This window comes from Gavialis gangeticus, unplaced genomic scaffold (genome assembly GCF_001723915.1).
Source record: "Gavialis gangeticus isolate Ggan-Ray unplaced genomic scaffold, GavGan_comp1, whole genome shotgun sequence".
In the NCBI taxonomy this organism is placed as follows: domain Eukaryota; kingdom Metazoa; phylum Chordata; order Crocodylia; family Gavialidae; genus Gavialis; species Gavialis gangeticus.
The window spans coordinates 111,007,328-111,025,155 of NW_017729022.1; the positions used below are offsets into that span (position 1 = coordinate 111,007,328).

A 17,828-nucleotide genomic window follows, 5' to 3' on the forward strand; every position below is an offset into this window, starting at 1 on the left:
TATTATGCATTGTTGCCTCTAAGAGTTTTAGAGAACTTTAGTTGTTCTCCCTAGCAGAAGGAAGGAACAATGCTTAATTTGCTTTTACTATCCACTGGCACAACAATCTGTTAGTCTTTCGATAGATTACCTGCTAGACACAGAACTTTGCTTGAACAAACTGTGAATGTTTAAAGAATATTGTTTAAATTAACAGAACATGCACTGGCAGAGAAATGCACAAAGACTTCACAAACTTTTCTTTTTTCCAGTATCTGTGCTGTTTGTGAATATAAAGGGTTAAAGTATTAGTACTACTAATTGCACATTCTTTTCTTTTGTCTGGCACTGTGACTAATAGTTCAGTACCAGGATCTCTCTAAAGGTATGCCAAAATCTACAATTCAGTGGTACACAGGTAAAGTTACAGAGCTGTAGTTAACAAGTGAAGATAGTATTAAAACACAATATTCCACAAGTGGAAGTATTAGACAAATAATACAAAGGACAGAGAAAAAGCAACATTTAGAAAAAAAAAAAAAGAACTCCCAGGCTTGCAAAAATGTAGGGGAGCAGTGAACAGCAATCAAATTAATGAGGTATTATATATTATGTTATAAACACTCCACCTCAACTAAACAAGAGATGGGTAAAAAAAAAAGATTTAAAAAAGTAGTGAAAAATTTAATCAAAAAAGAAAAATTCAAAGTAATATAAAAAAAATCAATATATACATGAATTAAATCTTTATAAAAATCAACACAGTATATTTTTAGTTAGCATAAATTCAGCTGCATCATGAGTATAGATAGCAGGCCAATTTTAATTTCCTCAATAAAACTTGGTTTCGAGAAGTTAAAAGATAAAGATTTTGATGGCATTCATTTACAGCAACTACTGATCAGATGCTTCTCTGTCTAGATATTGTGTATAAAATAAACAGTCTATCAAGATGTCCCAGGAGACAACAGAATGCCACTATGGCTAGGGACAGACAATACACATAAACCAGTTTAAGTGATGAGAAACTGGTTTAAACTTGTAACAGAACAGATGTTCAGTGCACATAAACCAGTTTGAAAATGGCTGAACCTGGTTTGAGATAAACCTGGTTGAATCAGCCTTAACTAATTTCGGTCAAACTGGTTTATGCAATTTCTGCCCCAACCTCCTTGCTGGTTTAAGATTAACCAGATTCCCCAAGCATTCCGACATGCTCTCTTGTCTGGGCAGGGCTCTCCGCTCCACAGCAGGGTTGGCCCCGCCTCTCTGCTCCCTGGCTGCAACTGCAGAGGCTGGCAGGCTTCTCCCCACTTACACCTTGCCACTCTCTGCTAAAGCAGGAATTCCCTCCTACCCTCTGTCTTGCTGAGAGGTGTCTGTGTATTAGCTAGCAGACCACATACTGGCTCTGGCCTGTGTGGTGACAAAGGCAGAATCAACAGGTAGCTGATAATGTCCCTGTGTTGTTTTCTTAACGGGTGATAAACACAGAGTTAGGGATGATAAAAACTCTTATCAATTCCCTGCTGAGCTAATCAGAGCGCCCTGCTGGGGCCTGGCCATGCCTTCTTTCTTCCCACCCCACCGTTCAGCACTATGGAAGGGAAGGAAGTGCTGGTCTAGCACCCCTCAGCTTCTAGCCTGAACCACTGCAAGCAGGTGCCTGCATTTCTGGAATGAAAAGGGAATGTCTATCCACCTCCAAATTGGGTCAAGTTTTGCAAGTTAGACTAACCAACAAAGATTGAATCAATTCAGGCTCAGTCTTTTTGAATGTCTGTCCCTATGTCTACAGTTCCCTAGCTGAAATTTTGTTTCTCGCTAGAGTCAAGGACTTTCTGGGGTGATATCTTTTATTGTAAAAAAACTGCATGGATGAGATAAAGTCAGACAAGTTTTTGAATCCAAAGTATTCCTCACTGGGTCACCAACCATGCAGTTGTCCTAATAAAAAGGTATCACCCCACAAAAAATCCTTGCCTCTCACATAATTCCTAGACCATCACAGCTAAAACAAAAGAACATCCAAATTGTTAGCTCGCAGATTATGCAACATAGTAAGCCACATGACCTCTTGAGGTATTGTTACAGGTTAATTTAATTGCGTGTTAAGGGCCCTTAAAAAACAGGAGCGTTCATACAGGAAAGCCTTAGTATTCACGGGTTCAGCATTCTCAGTTTCAAATATTCACAAGTGTCGAACCTGCATTTTAAATACACTTTAAACACTTACCAGAGCTCCTTGGGAGCTGTGCGCTTGCTGCCACCAGAGCCATGCCCCACCCCCACCAGCTGCCCGGGGCACTGCGTTCATGAACGCAGACTGTGTTCATGTACACAATACCCTATTTACGGATTTCACCATTCACGGGGATCCCGGGAACGTATCTCCTGCGAATGGCGAGGATCGTCTATACATGCTAAGAGTCCTCTGAGCAGCACAGCCATAATCCTCTTCCAACAGGGATGACCTCTAACTGGTTTTAGGCAGCTTCTGTTGCAGTCATGTGCGACTACTCCACAGGCGCAAAGCCAGTGGAGTGGTCCCTCCAGTATCCCAGGAGGCATTGTTCCCAGCTGTTCTATCTTCCCCCATAGTGACAGTGGAGACAGCCAAAGGAACTTCTAAAGGTAAGAATCTCCCGTCTTCTCCCATTCCAGGCTCAGCCCAGCTCCTAGGGTTCCCCCCATACATCTCTCCCAGATCCCCATGCCATTTCTCCTGCAGCTCTTGGGGAAGCAGGCACGGAATGGAAACCCACCTGCCACCGCCACTGGCTGCTGTGTGGGTGTCTTGGCCAAGGCAGAAGGTGGGTGCCCATTCCCTGCTTGCTGCACTGGGACAGCACCAGGAGTTGCAGGTGATCCAGGGGACACAAGGGCAGGGGTGTCTCACAAGGGCCAGTGTAAACAAAGGAGGAACCCTGAGAGACAGGGAGGGAGCCCCAGGAGCTGGGAGACAGTGGTGGATCCAGTCTAGGCTTCCTTGGGGTAGGGTTGGGAAGAAAGGGGCAGTGGGCTGAATCCAGGCAGCAGGGTGCAGTGGGGACCCAGACTGCAGGAAGGTAGGGGCTGGCAGGCCTGATGGGAGCCTGCCAGACCCCAGGTATCCACAAGCTGGGCCACCTATGCTCCCCTGAGAGCAGGTGAGCCGAGTAGGCCCACAGGCAGCTTGGCTCCTAGCCATGCCCCTACTCACCAGGTCAATAAGTGAACATTACAGGGGGTATTAACCGTCACCATGTGACTGCTCAAAGTATGTGCCAATTTTAACACCAATTAAATTAGCACATGCTACCTGTAATGTGTAACAAGGTCTTTAGCAGAGACCTGTAGTTAGCTATGTTAGTCTGAAGCATGAACAACGCATGCTCCCAGAGGCTGGCAGGGCACGGCGGTGAGGGCATGGCAGCGGTGAGCAGGGAACTCCCACAGGTGGCCACAGCAGTGGTGCGGGAGATGCGGGGGAGGGGCAAGGGGTGGTGAGCTCCACCAGCTGTTGGCAGCCACCCACAGATGCTGCTGGCAGTATTGGTGGTGCTTCTCTCAGGGGGTGCACATGCACCTGTGTATACCCCCTAAGCACTGCCAATGGTCTGAAGTGATGCAGAAGGCACCATCTTGAGGACTGATTCAGATAGGCATAAGCTTTCATAGGCAACAGTTTACTTCATTGGATGCTTTACCACCTATGAAAGCTTATGCCTCTTTGAAACTATCAGTCTCCATGATGCCAACCTGTCCTGCCTTTTACCTTCACGCTTGTAATTTTTTAAATCAAAACCATTCAAGGAAACTATCACATTCTACTGTGTTCATGGCAGCAGGAGTACCATGCACACTCTGTGGAAACAAATACATTTTAAAAGGAAACTATAAACACCAAAATCACAGCAAAAGACTGCCAAAAAAAAAAATCATGTACAAGTCCCCCAGTGGCACCTCAGAAAAGATGATGCTCACATTTCCTGGAAACTTCCAAGGGCCCCAGTCAAATATCTCCTCCAAACAAACACAGTATTTAACCAAATTGCATCTTTGGGCTTCTTATTTTTTCCTGGTGAGGATTTGCAGGCCTTCTGAAGAACTTCACACATTCTGGAACCACATCTACCACAGAAGCCCATTTCCTCTGGTAATCTTCAAGATTGTACTTATTGTCCCTCCACTCCCTTGCCCCCAATCAAACAAACAAAAAGTAGTTTGCAGATAGAAAAAACAATTGTCTAAAAATATGTTCACCAACTATAACAATATTATGTTATATTCACATTTCCATGCTGACTTTCACCATAAGAATACATCAAGGCATTTTATAAACACAAGAATAGTATCATTTTAAGAGTGAAACCCAGTAATTGTTTAGAAGTTGTACAGGAACACACAGTATTTTATGGAAGGCAGTAAGAAAGTACATTCTCTAAATGAGCATAAGATATGTACGTGGTTCCCCTTACAGTCATATCTGCATGTCCTATAAACATAGGAATAAAGAATCTCTCACTTGCTTCCTTCTTAGGGCTCAAGTTGTTAAGTTTACTGGTATGTGCTCTGACAACATCCTGAGGGAAAAATAGGTTAAGAGGCTGAGTTTTCCATTTGGATTTGAATATGGAGTAATATTAGTGCAAGAAATTTAAAATGGACAACTAGCTAAACTGGAAGGAACAAAAAAAAAAAAAATCCTTTATCCTTTAAATGCCCACAACATATGTCTATTTGTCTGTAACCTTAATTTAATGTGTCCACTTGGAATCTGTCATTTAAGGATCTTTTCTTTTAGATACCTTGGTTTATTAAAGTTAAAATTCTTTATGCAGAGACTCTTTGTCAGATCAGTTATTGTAGCTGTGTGTCTTCAAAAAATATTTACTAAACACAAACAAAAAGAAAATTACCTCCAGGTTCATCCACGTAAAAAGCCACATCTTTTTTGTCTTCTCTTTCAATGTGATCATATGTAATCTGTGGAACAGAGAAGGCTGTCTCTCCAGAATTTATTATCAGTGTAGAACCATTATCACGTCCAGGTTTTCCTTTTCTTTTGTATCTTCTACTCTGTAGGAATGATGATGGGATAATAAGATAATAACTAAATACAGAAAAAGGTGTCGTTTGAGATTGACAGATCAGTGAATTGATTCAAATTCGATACAAGAATCTTCATTCAAGGTAAATTATAAAGATGAAATTTAGAATCAGAGTAAAGTACTTGTCTAATTTTCTAAAGCGACTAAATAGAGATAACTGAGAGAGCTGTTAACAAGCTGACTCAGGCACTGAAAGCAGTCTAGGCACAGCAGCAACCATCTTACCCAGGGCCAGACAGGCATGGGCAAACCGGGCAGCCACCCAGGGCTTGGACAGAAAACGGTAATTTTTAAATTTTTATCATCATTATCTCTGTCCAAGTTCACCTGGGGCTGCCAGGAGTCTAGGTATGGTGCTGATCTTACCTGACTTTTTAAGTGGCGTTCCATGCTTCTAGACTTCTTTTAGTACCTAGGCTAGCTTGTTTACAGCTAGTTCTCCGGATACTGTAGAGAGGCTCACTATGTCCCTATTTTAGACACTCACTTTGAACATCTCTCAATGTACACCCTGCTTGGAGGAGCTCTGGTATCTATGTGGCATCCTGCAGCAGGTGAGGCAGGATATCTATCTCAGTCACACACACTACTATAGTCTCCAATTCGATAATTTAGCAGCTAGCAAAAATGGTATCGTCAGGGAAAGCAAGCAGAACCACAAAAAAAACAACACACTGAAGTACTGCTGTATAAAAGCACAGAACAAAAACAGCTGGTCCAGCTAACAGCAGAAGTCATTTCAGGATGAACTACATTAAACCCTACATTCAGGTGCTATTGGATAAAACAGAAGCACTTTAGGACTAGAACACGATAGGTACTTCTGTTAAGTAAAGCAAGGAAAAATTAGAAATGCATGAAAGTTATTTTTTAAATATCTCTAGGTAAGTGTCTAAGAACTGAGAAACCAGACAGACAGTCAAAAGTCAAATTGCCCTGATGAGAAACGCAGGCAAATTATCAATACACAACAGTTGCCCTCAAAATAAAGGGTCAAGCAAAGCTTATGTGGCACTTGGACCTCTTCTGACACTCTTCATAAAGGACAGATTCCTTCATTAGTGAACAGTCAACAAAATTGTTAAGTATGCAATTAATGTTACAGAGCAGAGAATTAATATCTAATACTTTATTAGGGGGAAAAACAGCTAGAAATAAAAAAAGACACAGTGTAGTCTAAATGGGAGGGCACCCTACTGGTAGAAAGGACCTGAGCTGTTTCTCAACTCCTTCACTGACCTGTTGTACAATGCAGAACAAGGCCCTTCACCACTTTCTGCCCGTTCCCCCTTCTTTTTTCCTTCTGTGGTTATTTTATCTATTTAAGACTAAGTGTTAAGGGCCTTGACAGCCTTTTGCCTTTGCATTTGCAGGGCCCATCATGTAGAGGTCCCATTGTGCCATGGTATCAATAACAACTTTAAAAAGGCTACAACAAATATAAGAGTGTTGTGCTTAGATTTGATTATCCACTACTGTTTCACCTTATTTTAGTCAAAAGCAGAGAAATTTGCCAATGGCACTTTTTCAAATAATTACCATAAAACTAAACACTTGAAACAAATGGGATAAAATTATATATCAGAAATCAAATGCAGAGCCCAAGCACTGATTTAAACTGCTTTTCACCTTCTGTACTCATTACAATAGTACAACGTGAATGCAGAGTAAGTATACAGTATTAGCAGATGACACCTTACAGCAATTCACCCTCACTTCAGATGGTGCAAGTGACTAAATAAGGAACAGGGTATTGGAGAATAAGGACCAGTGCATCCACTCGAGAGGAGGGAGACATCCCTCCAGTGGGGTTGTTTTAAGTTGATTCAGTTGATCCTGGTGCGATACAGAAAAAGTGGACTAAATGGCCCACTATAGGTGTATGCAAATGTCAGTCCAAAAGTCTACGAATTCACTTCAGCAGCTATATGCCTATTGAAGTATCCCAACCAACTTAAAATCAAGAATAAAAGAAGAACACAGTAAATTCCTTTTAACCTGTTTTCTCAGATTAGGGCTAGATGGCGCTGGAGGTTTTCTTGTACTTTGAGCAGGTGACATAACATAGATCTTCCATGTTGCTGTAGAACTATATGATTTCTCCGCTGCATAGCACCGCCACAGAGTCTAAAGTAAAAACCAAAGAATGCTCTACGTGAACAAATAGGCCTTGTTTTCTAAAGAAAAGCTACATGCAAACATATTTTAAAAATCTTTAACCCAGTTAAATAGCTGTGAAGGGTTCTAAACAGAATAATAACATGTTAAAGAGAATGCAGTCTCTCCCATAAGGGCTCAGAGCTGTCATATTCATTTTAGTGCATGTACTTTAAGGCCTGCTGTTTTTAGTATTAGCAGTGGAAGCTGGAGCTTAATCCATATCCCATGGTGATACAAATTTCCACCATAAAACAGAAATAGCCTTTAGCACCTAGTAAGTACTCCTGCTTTACTTGTTTTTCCTTGCATTGTGCCACATTTTAATATCAATGAGCAAGCTGACATTTTTCTCATACATTACAAAATGTAATATTGAGGCTCCCCCCTCCCCACCCCCCTCCCAAACTGTGGTGCCTATATGTACATGTGCCCAACTCCTTTCATCCCATGATCTAGAATATACATGGTATTAAAGGGAATATAGAAAGGAATCATTAAAAAAATGCCTTTACTGATGACAAGGCTGGTTCCTTGTATTTAATGCAAGAAGCATATCATATATGGCACCAGTATCATGAATGCACTTGTTAAGTATTCAGAGGAGTCAAGAACATAAACTGAAGCAAAAAGATTTGATGATTAAAAGGAAGACAGCAACAATATTGGATTAAAATCGGGACATCGTAACGCTTGGTGCTTTGTTTTGACCACCAGATTGTATTTTCCTGTGCCCTTCCCTGCCCCACTTCAAATACTCACCTGAATTAGAGAAGCTGCAGCTGGAATTTGTCTGTTGAAATGCTTCTGACGTTGTTTCTGTTGTACTTTCAAGGCAAAACCAGAACCTAGAATCCCCTTGGGGAGGGGAAAAGAAAAAACACATACACACAAGTACTGGTTAGTCTTGGGCAATCTCTTATGTACTTTGGACAAATATTTAAAACACAAAATAAAAATATTTTCTTGTAGATGAAGGCCATTTTTAGAATAATCAAAATTAATTTAAGTAATTTTTTTCTCACTTATGAAGGGAGTCTTTTTATCCAATCCCATCATGCAAGATATTAAAAGTTTTCTGGGAATCATATGAATTCACTGACTCCTTTATAGCAATCAGGAAATGGTTTGTCCCCAAAAGACTTAAGGGTCGTGTCTGCAGCTAGCATGTATGGGGAACACATAGCCATGCTTTACAATATTGCAAAGATAATTGTTTGTGATGGTAGAAGAAGCAAATGTAGAGCTCACACAACTGAATTCTACCTGTCCCTTGAACTTACTTCCTCCACTTGCAAAGGAATTGCTTAGTTGACCTGTCAGACAAAGTGCGGGAGAACTAAAGGAAATATTATGCTAACACATATGCATATCTAGTACATTTCTTTTAATGTAGATATAAATTAAGGAAATAAATTGCGGAGCTGTAGGTGTATCCAATTCTGACTCAGCAGTTAGTTTGGAGTATTAGCTTTGAGTATTATGGGTAAATACCTATTGAGTGTCACTTGGAACAAACCTGCATTGAACTTGGTCAAAATAATCAGGTCTCACCTCATTTGAACAACACCCCGCTGGATCTGGCCCACTGGCCATACATTTCACACTCCATTTCAATTCACCATTACCATTTGTTGGTTAAAATATAGACCTACCCAGAGTAGAAGAGACTTGGGTTTTACATCCACCTATGGTAACAGCATGAGGAGATGCCAATTAGTAATACTCTGATAATAGTATTTTGGGGAAAGTCCCTACCCTCCTTTCTTTCTCAGTTTCCCCCTTTGTAAGATGTGGACAATGCTAACATCTTTTGGAATGTGCCTTGAGATCTATGGATGAAGATGTTATTTTAGAGCTAGGAATTATCTATTTAGTTCCCGTTGAAGCCTATTAAAAAGTTAAAAGATTCAATAAACTGCATAGCATGTTCTGGAACATTTTTCTACCAAAGGCATCACTTAACATGTAGCATACTATTTACACACAGGCTTAGAAGACTGGTGTCAAGCTCCCACTCACCGCTGGCAAAGCAAAAAAAGATATAGCAAATACTGAGAAGCAAGAGGCTATTGTCTTCCCAATCCATGTCTGTGGTACTTTATCTCCATATCCAATTGTTGTGACTGTTACCTGCATCACAAAGATAAAGGATTTATTGCAGAGGTTATCTTGTGTAAATGAAAGGAAAACAACACAACACAAAGTGATCCTTTTAGTCATTAGGAACAAGAGAGCCAAGATTTGCAAGCCAGCCTAAAAATTGCCCTCTCTCCTTTGCTAGATCTTGAAGGCATGTGTACGATAGTCCCATGGCTATCTAAACCTCTGTTTCTGGAATGATGTGTATGTTTGAGTCTCAGTTTGTACCATTCTTTTTCAAAAAGTAACTCCTTCACAATCGAGAAGCAGAGTTTTTGAAAAGATGAATAGAACAGAGCTGGTGCAGACATATCTGCTTGTGTCTGGAGACAACCTGAAACAAGAGCAGGAGGCAGGAGGCATATAATGCAACCCCAACTGTGCCAAGAGGCCACGTTACCCTTGCCCCAGAAAACATCAATAGCAGGAAGAGAAAAATGCAGTAGTTTCAGTTGTCCAGCTTTCCCAAAACAAAGGCACCACTAGGCAGTATTTAGTGTTTAAGTATAATTGTTCTTTGTGCTCTCGCTTCTAGCAGTGAAGCCCCTTCTTACTGCCACTCCAAGTGGTGTTTCATGTTGTGTACTGCCTCAGGCATTACATTGCCATGTATCACCATTGCAAAGGTTTCTTTTCAAAGTGGAAAGTTCCACTCATTGAATGAAGAGTGCTTTTCGTTCTCTCCTCAATGCAAGCCATTTCAGAGCTATGTTTAGAAGGAAACATATTTGATTTTGAACCCATGTCTTTGCCCCTCTGCTTTACGCCCTGTTGAACCAAAGTTCTGGCTCAAACAGGCCAAAATACATACTGGTAATAAAAGAGGCTATAAGAATACTGCTATTTAGGGGTACAATTGCCATCTTGATATTCTGCAAAAATTATGCTGACAGGCTTTTCAAAGAAAGCTAAAAGTGATAAAGAGATGGAAAGAACATGCTTCCTCCTGGGAGCCTCCAAGGGCAGCATTGTAATGAACTGAAAAAGAAAATTTGTTAGACAAAGGACCGCAAATATTTGAGATCCTTAAGTTCTGAAAAATTGTATTTGCATTAAGACAAATGGTTCTTCATTCCAAGTATAATGAACATTACTTAGCAGACTCCAGTTTTAGCATCTAAATTCCCTGCAACTGCTATTGTTGTAAATTATACGTTCCTCCCAGTATAGGCAATTTCTTCCCACGTGTCTACGTAGCCTCAAGCATAATGGGGCCTAAATAATGATTGGGGTCAGTAGGTGATACCCCAATACAAACTACTGAATAACCATGATAACAACCAGCAGTAAAAATTAAATGTCAAAATGCTTGCAGATTAGGCTCAGGGGACCAGAGGAAATGAACACAATGTTTCTTTAATGGCAATGGAACTTCTCAGTGTACCCAGATGACCCCTCAGTCTTCTCCCTTTCCTTTTCCTCTCATTTTCCTATGAAAGGTTTCTTGTTCCTCCGAGTTCTCCAGCACTCAGGACTTAAAAACAAACTGCAGTAATGTTAAACTACCCTCACATTACTGTGGGAGATGGCACGAAAGCCATAACCACAGAAGTGAAAGAAAAGATGATTTTCCATCCCCACAGCAGGCTTTTGGCTGACAGATTCTTGCAGGTGCCTGGACATGTCTCAGGAAGTTTTCCCCTGCCACTTTAAGAGAGTTCTTTCTGGGTAATCTAATTAATACATTTAAGTAGGTGGAAAGGATTACACATCATGTAATTCTCCAGTTTTCATTATCCTGCTCAGAATTTTTTGAATATATTTCCAGCAGTTACTAGTGATCTGCATAGAGTATGTTTAATGACTAGCTATTTGGGGGAAAAAAACAACACTTGTTTCTTGAACCAGATTTACTGCGTCATATCAAAGCTGGCATCTTCTGCACATGTTCTGATCTTGCAAACACACACAACTTCAAGAATGTGACTGGTTTAATTGAAGGCAACAGGGCTATTCATGTTTAAAGCAAAGCATGTTACTAAGTATTCTCAAGCTCAGAGCCACAGAGCCTCAATGAATCAAATAGTTTTAAAAAGGAAGGAGGGGGAACAAGGAGGTCACATTGCTTTGGCTTAGCATGAGAATTTGAAGTTGAAAGATTAGTAAAGTAACTCAAAAATCAGTGTTACAGAATGAGTTACCCACTAGAGATGCAATCAGCTGTTTGTCCTGAGTCTGGCAAGATGTCATAGATGACCACGTCAAAGAAGAGTCAATAGGTAGAAGGACAGAACTGAGGTATCAACAGAATGGAGATTCAACTGTGCCCCACAAATAAAAGTTATCGGGAAAGGCTTTAAAATAGTTGCCGATGCCAAGAATTCTGTTTGACTGATAATCCTTCAGGAAATGTTTCTTCATAAGTTTTACCTTGATAATGTTGCTGAGAACAGGTCACATAAAATACAGCAAACCTTTGCTATAACTCTGCAGTTAAATTTGCAGAACCTTTTAAATCTAGGCAAAACAACCAAGCATTTAAGGCAAGAGAGGGCAGACATAGTTAAGTACTGCATTTTAAATTCCTTTTTATTTTCCTTTTTCTTGTGTTTAAATCCTCTCAAGACATTTGTATCAAATTCAGCAAGCTTGCAGTTTTACTGTAGGCAGATTGTCACCTATAATAAAGTCCTGTGGTTTTATTGGATATAACAGTTCCAAATACCACAACCAAGAATTTTATTTTATTGGGCAGGGGGGAGGAGGATAAAAGGGAGGTGAAAGAGCTGATTAGTTTCAAATAGTAAAAATTACATCAAATTTAATTCTGTAATAACGCTACATCTGTGTTTTCACATTGCAGAAGATTAGAAAAGGGAGAGAGGATGATTCACTTTGTCCTTTGTCACTGTTCCCAGCTGTGAACTGCACCTGCACCCTGACTCACTAATGCTGTGGAGTCCTAGATGTCTGGAAAGCTTAAAAACAATTTGAGCAGTGTTCTTCCTTCATGTGCCTCACACAGATAGAAAGATAAAAATCGGCTTTGTCTCTCTCTAGTACAAAACTTGAACCAAATTTTAAAGACAAAAAATATCCCTGAGTTTGTTGTGCAATATAAAGGCACTTTACAAAATAAACTGATTTCCACGTTTACACATCTTAAACCATCAACATGCAATTTAAGCTACATTTTAACTTTTTATGTTGTAGTTGAAAATAGTCTCAATTTTTTCTAACAATTTTTAGTCTAAAATATTTGCAAAAAAAGGCTTGCACAGAGAAACCTTGATTAGCTTGTCCCAACTCTGCAGCCTTTACCCATTTTAGGGCTGCAAGATCCAAGCCTTAAATTCCAAAATATTTCCTTACAACCAAAAAAGTGACTTAATGCTTCAAAGAGTGTCCCTGCCAGGAGGGCAAGAAGAGAGGGATCCCCTTTTTGTATTTACTTCAAATGGAAAGGCTTAATATACCACAGGGAGGAACCAATGCCTGAACAGATGGTATGAAATAGGAGATGCAGGATTATTTTAATCTTTTAACATTTGTACATTGTTCTGGGACATCCATATGGACAAAAAAAATTAAATCTCTTTCCTTCCATTGGTATCATTATAATTCACCTGGTGCCACAAAAATCTGTTTGAATCATGAAGATACTGGAGAAGTTACCTGGGGGGTTTCACTAAAGTGGTGCAAGCTCTATACAATCTCTTGTGCTGTCAATTACGCCCATACTTATCCCCACTATAACACAGCTTTGATTTAATTTCTTCTACCACAGTGGGAAAACAGTCTAGTGGCCAGTAGGGCTGTGCAAAACAGCACCATTCCATTTTGACTTCCATTTTGCTGTTTCAAAGGAACAATGTTTTGTTTTGCTGTTTCAGAGTACTGTTCCATTTCATTTCATCAAAACTGTTTCGCTGTTTCGACACTGTTTCGACGTTTCGTCCATAGGTTATAATGGGGAAATCATGAAAATGCCTATAACTTTTGTCATTTCTTTCCCGATTTGAATGAAAACAGCAAGAATGAACAGTAGCCCCTGCTGAAGCCATGAAGCCTGCCAGGTTTCAAGGAGATAGGTGCAGGGGTTTCTGGGAAACTGTACCTCAAGCTGCTGACAAGCAAAACTTATGACATGTGTGACTGTGTGTGCATTAAGGTGCGCTGTCACTGGTACTGGGGCCTCTACATGACATGGTACTGTGCCCCAATGAGGCCTCCTCCTCCCCTACAACCTCAGCTTGGTCCATTGCTTCAAATAACAACAGGTAAGCAGCCTCTCTTTTCTTTCCTGCAGGAGCTTCTTCTCCAGCAGGTGCCAGAGAACTCTCCCTGCCAGCCCCAGCCCTGAAGCTTAGGTGTGTCCAGGGCCCTGCCTCCTTCCAGTCAGCTGACCAGAAACAGGTGCTAGGGGTGTAGATTGTAGCCGTGTTGGTCTAAGGCAGAGGTGGGCAATTATTTTGGGCAGAGGGCTGCTTATCCAGTTTTGGCAAGCTGTCAAGGGCTGCATGGGTAGCCCCCCCCATCACCATCTTGAGACCAATGTCTCAGGGCCAACATTGGTGGGGCCCAGAGCAGGGCACAGGCTGGCAGGGGTCTGAGGTGGTGAGTTGGGATGCACAAGCAGGGAGAGTGGGGAGCTAGCTCAGCTCCATAGAGCCCCTGCCAGCTGGGACCCTGTACTCCTGCCACCCTTCTCTGGGCCCCACTGGCAATGGCCCCAGGACACTGGTATAGGCCCCATGCACCTCCTCACTCCCAGTGCCCCCCAGCCCCGCAGTACAGGTGGGAGGAAGTGTGCAGCCCTGGCCTCTGCTCACCAGCAGAGAACAAGCTGGTGCTGAGCAGGCGGAAAAGCAGCCCCTTTCCTGCCTTGTGGCCAACGCCCCATGCTGCAGCTGCTCGCAGCCCATGTGGGGCTGCCTGTGCCTGCTCAGGATAGCCCCGCGCAGGCTGCGAGCAGCTGCAGCAGGGAGCACCGGCTACAGGGTGGGCAAAGGGCTGCTTTTCCCCATGCTCAGCACCAGCTTGTTCCCTGTTCACTACAGAGATCACCTGGCTAAGGAGGGCATTGCCAGTGTTGAGGCTTTCAGTGGCCTTGAGGAAGGGCTTGAGGACCACCAAGATCTGGGAGATGGTATCTCACATGACTCTGTTAAGGGGACCACTGATCCCAATCTCTCTGAGGAAGGCCATCTTATGCATGGCCTTCTATTGCTCCACCAGCCTCTTCAGCATCAGGTATGTGGAGTTCCACTGAGTCTCCACATCCTGCATGATCTTGTGCTGTGGGATGTTCAGCTCTGCCTGATTGTCCCACAGCATCTTGCCCTCCTTCATGTTCCAATGGAAGTAGCTTGCAACCAGAATTAGAGATAACAAAAAGTCCTTTTTCAAATACATAGGGAGTAAGAAGGAGGCACTGGGTAACGTGGGGCCCCTACAGGATAGGCTTGGCAATCTGGCGATGCAGCAAATGAAAAAGCTGACCTCTTTAACTAATTCTTTGCCTCCATATTCCTGGACAGGGACCAGGACATTTCCCCTGCTAGGATTACAGACAGACCCAGGGGAGGTACCGCCATGCCTAGGGTCAGGGACAACCTAGTTAGGGAACTTTTGGAGGGGCTGGACATGTTTAAATCAGCAAGTCCAGATGCTCTTCACCCGAGGGTGCTGAGGGAATTGGCAGGGGTCATAGCAGGGCCCCTGGCACAGCTTTATGAGCACTCGTGGGGCTCTGGCCAGGTACCAGAGGATTGGAAAAGGGCCGATGTGGTCCCCATTTACAAGAAGGGAAGAAACGAGGACCCCAGAAATTATAGGCCAATCAGTCTTACCTCGGTCCTTGGGAAGACCTTTCAGAAAATTATCAAGGAACATCTGCAGGGGCCCAGCATGGGAGGTAATGCTCAGGGGCAACCACCATGGCTTCACTGAGGGCAGATCCTGCCTGACTAACCTGGTTTCCTTTCATGACCAGGTCTCCAAGTCCTTGGATGCAGGCGTTGAGGTGGATGTTGTCTACCTGGACTTCAAGAAAGCCTTTGACACTGTTTCTCACCCCATTCTTATTAAAAAACCTAGGCAACTGTGGCATTGATGCCTACACAGTCAGATGGGTGGCAAATTGACTAGATGATCACACCCAGAGAGTGGTGGTGGACGGGTGGCTTTCGACCTGGAGGGATGTGGGCAGTGGAGTACCCCAGGGCATGGTCCTGGGGCCTGTACTGTTCAACATCTTTTCCACACACACATCCAGATCACTGATAAGCACACTGTCCAAATTCACTGATGTGGGGCAAGGTGGGCATGCTGGAGGGGAGGGACAGAATCCAGCTAGATCTAGACAGGTTACAGAGGTGGGCAGATGGGAATAGGATGGAATCCAATGCAGACAAGTGCAGGGTACTGCATCTAGGGAGAAAGAACCAGCAATATGCCTATAGGCTGGGGAACACCCTTCTTGTTAACACAGTGGCAGAAAGAGATCTTGGAGTCATTGTTGACTCCAGGATGAACATAAGCCACCAATGCCAGGAAGCAGTCAGTAAGGCTAACTGCACCTTGTCATGCATCTACAGATGCATCACAAGCAGGTCCAAGGAGGTGATCCTTCCCCTCTATGTGGCATTGGGCAGGCCACAGTTGGAGTACTGGATCCAGGTCTGGGTGCCACACTTCAAAAAGGGATGTGGCTAGCATTGAGAGGGTCCAGAGGAGGGCCACTCGCATGGTCAAGGGGCAGTGGGGCAGGCCCTACGAGAAGAGGCTAAAGGGTCTGAACCTATTCAGCCTCCGCAACAGAAGGCTGAGAGGGGATCTGGTGGCCATTTACAAACTCACCAGGGGGGACTAGTGGAAATTGGGTGAGGCTCTGTTCCCTCAGACACCACTAGGGGTTACTACGAATAACGGCCACAAATTGTTAGAGAGAAGGTTCAGGCTGGACATTAGGAGGCATTACTTTACAGTTAGGGCTGCCAGGCTCTGGAATGGACTCCCAAGGGAGGTGGTGCTCTCTCCTACCTTGGGGGTGTTCAAGAGGAGGCTGGATAGATATTTGGCTGGGGTGTTATGACCCCAGCACTCGTTCCTGTCCAGGACAGGGGGTCAGACCCAATGATCTGTTTAGGTCCCTTCTGACCCCAAGCACTATGAAACTATGAAACCTTCCTTCATTTGGAAGTGAGTTTGCTGGTGGTGCTGGCACTATCACCAGTAGCCCTATCCCCCTCCAAGGCATCCCTGATAATGAAGTGGAACTTGTGTGCCATAAAGCAGACGACAAGGTTGGCATCACACACCACCTTGACCACATTGGCCCCATTGTCAGTGACTATGAACCTGTGGGTAAGCTTGCCCTGCCCAGTTAGCCACCCCTGCACCAAGCAATTCATGGCCCCCATGATCTCGGTTGCATTGTGGGACTCATCCATCACCTTGGCTTGAAGGAGAGCCCACCAATGGCTTGACTGGTTGCACCAGTGCCCTGTGAGGGAGAGGTCAGCATGATCTCCACCCCGGCTGCTCTAGATGTCCAAGGTGAAGTGTAAGACCACCTGTGGGCCTCTCTTGTGCAGCTCCTCCCTCAAGCACTCCCTGCATGCCTCATACAGGGATGGCACCACCATCCTGCTGAAGGTGGTATATGTGGGCACTTGGTATGATGGGGCCACAAGCACCATGATCCACCTGATCCCTGGCCACTCAACTAAGGAGAAGGGCTGGCCATTCACAGTAAGCGTCTCCCCAACTCTCTGGGTGACCTCGCTCATCTTGGGAATATGCCCCCATGTACCCACCTTTCCCCCACTGGTCCAGGGTGGTCTGCCTCTGCTTCAGGTGGACAGGGGCTTTGGAATAAGAGGGGGACTTCTTTTTGGACATGTTCCCACTGGTGCCAGGCTGAGGAGGAGCAAGGGCAAGGGCGTGGTGCCTGCAGAGATGCATCAGCATCCCCATGGTGCTCATATGTTTCGCTTCCTTGCCCCAGCTGGTTTTGGCTTGGCAGTGCAGGCAGGTAGCATATGTGGGATCATTTGCCAGCTCAAAATGATCCCAGACCACATTACCCCTCACTTCTGGGGTGTGGGTGCATGTGTGGATGCTACCTTTTCCCCCTCCTCAGCAGGTAGAGGCAAAGCAACAAGAGGAGCAGACTCAGCTCCTTGCCTTCAATTGCCTCCATAACCTCTACCTCAACTCCCCTGAAGTGCCTTCTGGGGAAGGAGACCCGGCTCTACAGGACACTTGAGGGTTATGAAGCACAAACTCAGCTGATTCCCCCTCCTTACCTAGAATTTCCCTTGCTATTGCACTCAGCTCCAACTCTTCCTGACACTGGAAGGCTCAGCATAGGAAGCGAAATGGGGGTGGAGGAGACTGTCATGCTGGTGCTGCTTGTTGTCACCATGGTGGTGGTGGGGAGGGTATGGGGTTATGGCTGATGTTACTGGAAGGGATGCAAACTCAGGCAGTGGCCCTCCTCCCCTCTCCTTG

General features: G+C 43.7%; 1 protein-coding gene across 1 annotated transcript in view; it reads right to left on the reverse strand.

The window, feature by feature from the left end:
- The window catches only part of LOC109296441 (potassium voltage-gated channel subfamily KQT member 1-like), a 186,046-nt gene that overhangs the window by 123,457 nt on the left and 44,761 nt on the right, over nucleotides 1-17,828 (reverse strand). The window contains exons 6-9 of the mRNA XM_019515851.1: nucleotides 9,252-9,362; nucleotides 7,992-8,087; nucleotides 7,071-7,199; nucleotides 4,881-5,040 (exon numbers count right to left, since the gene is read on the reverse strand). Of these exons, the coding sequence (XP_019371396.1) occupies nucleotides 4,881-5,040; nucleotides 7,071-7,199; nucleotides 7,992-8,087; nucleotides 9,252-9,362 (496 nt within the window). The remainder of the gene's footprint in view (nucleotides 1-4,880; nucleotides 5,041-7,070; nucleotides 7,200-7,991; nucleotides 8,088-9,251; nucleotides 9,363-17,828) is intronic.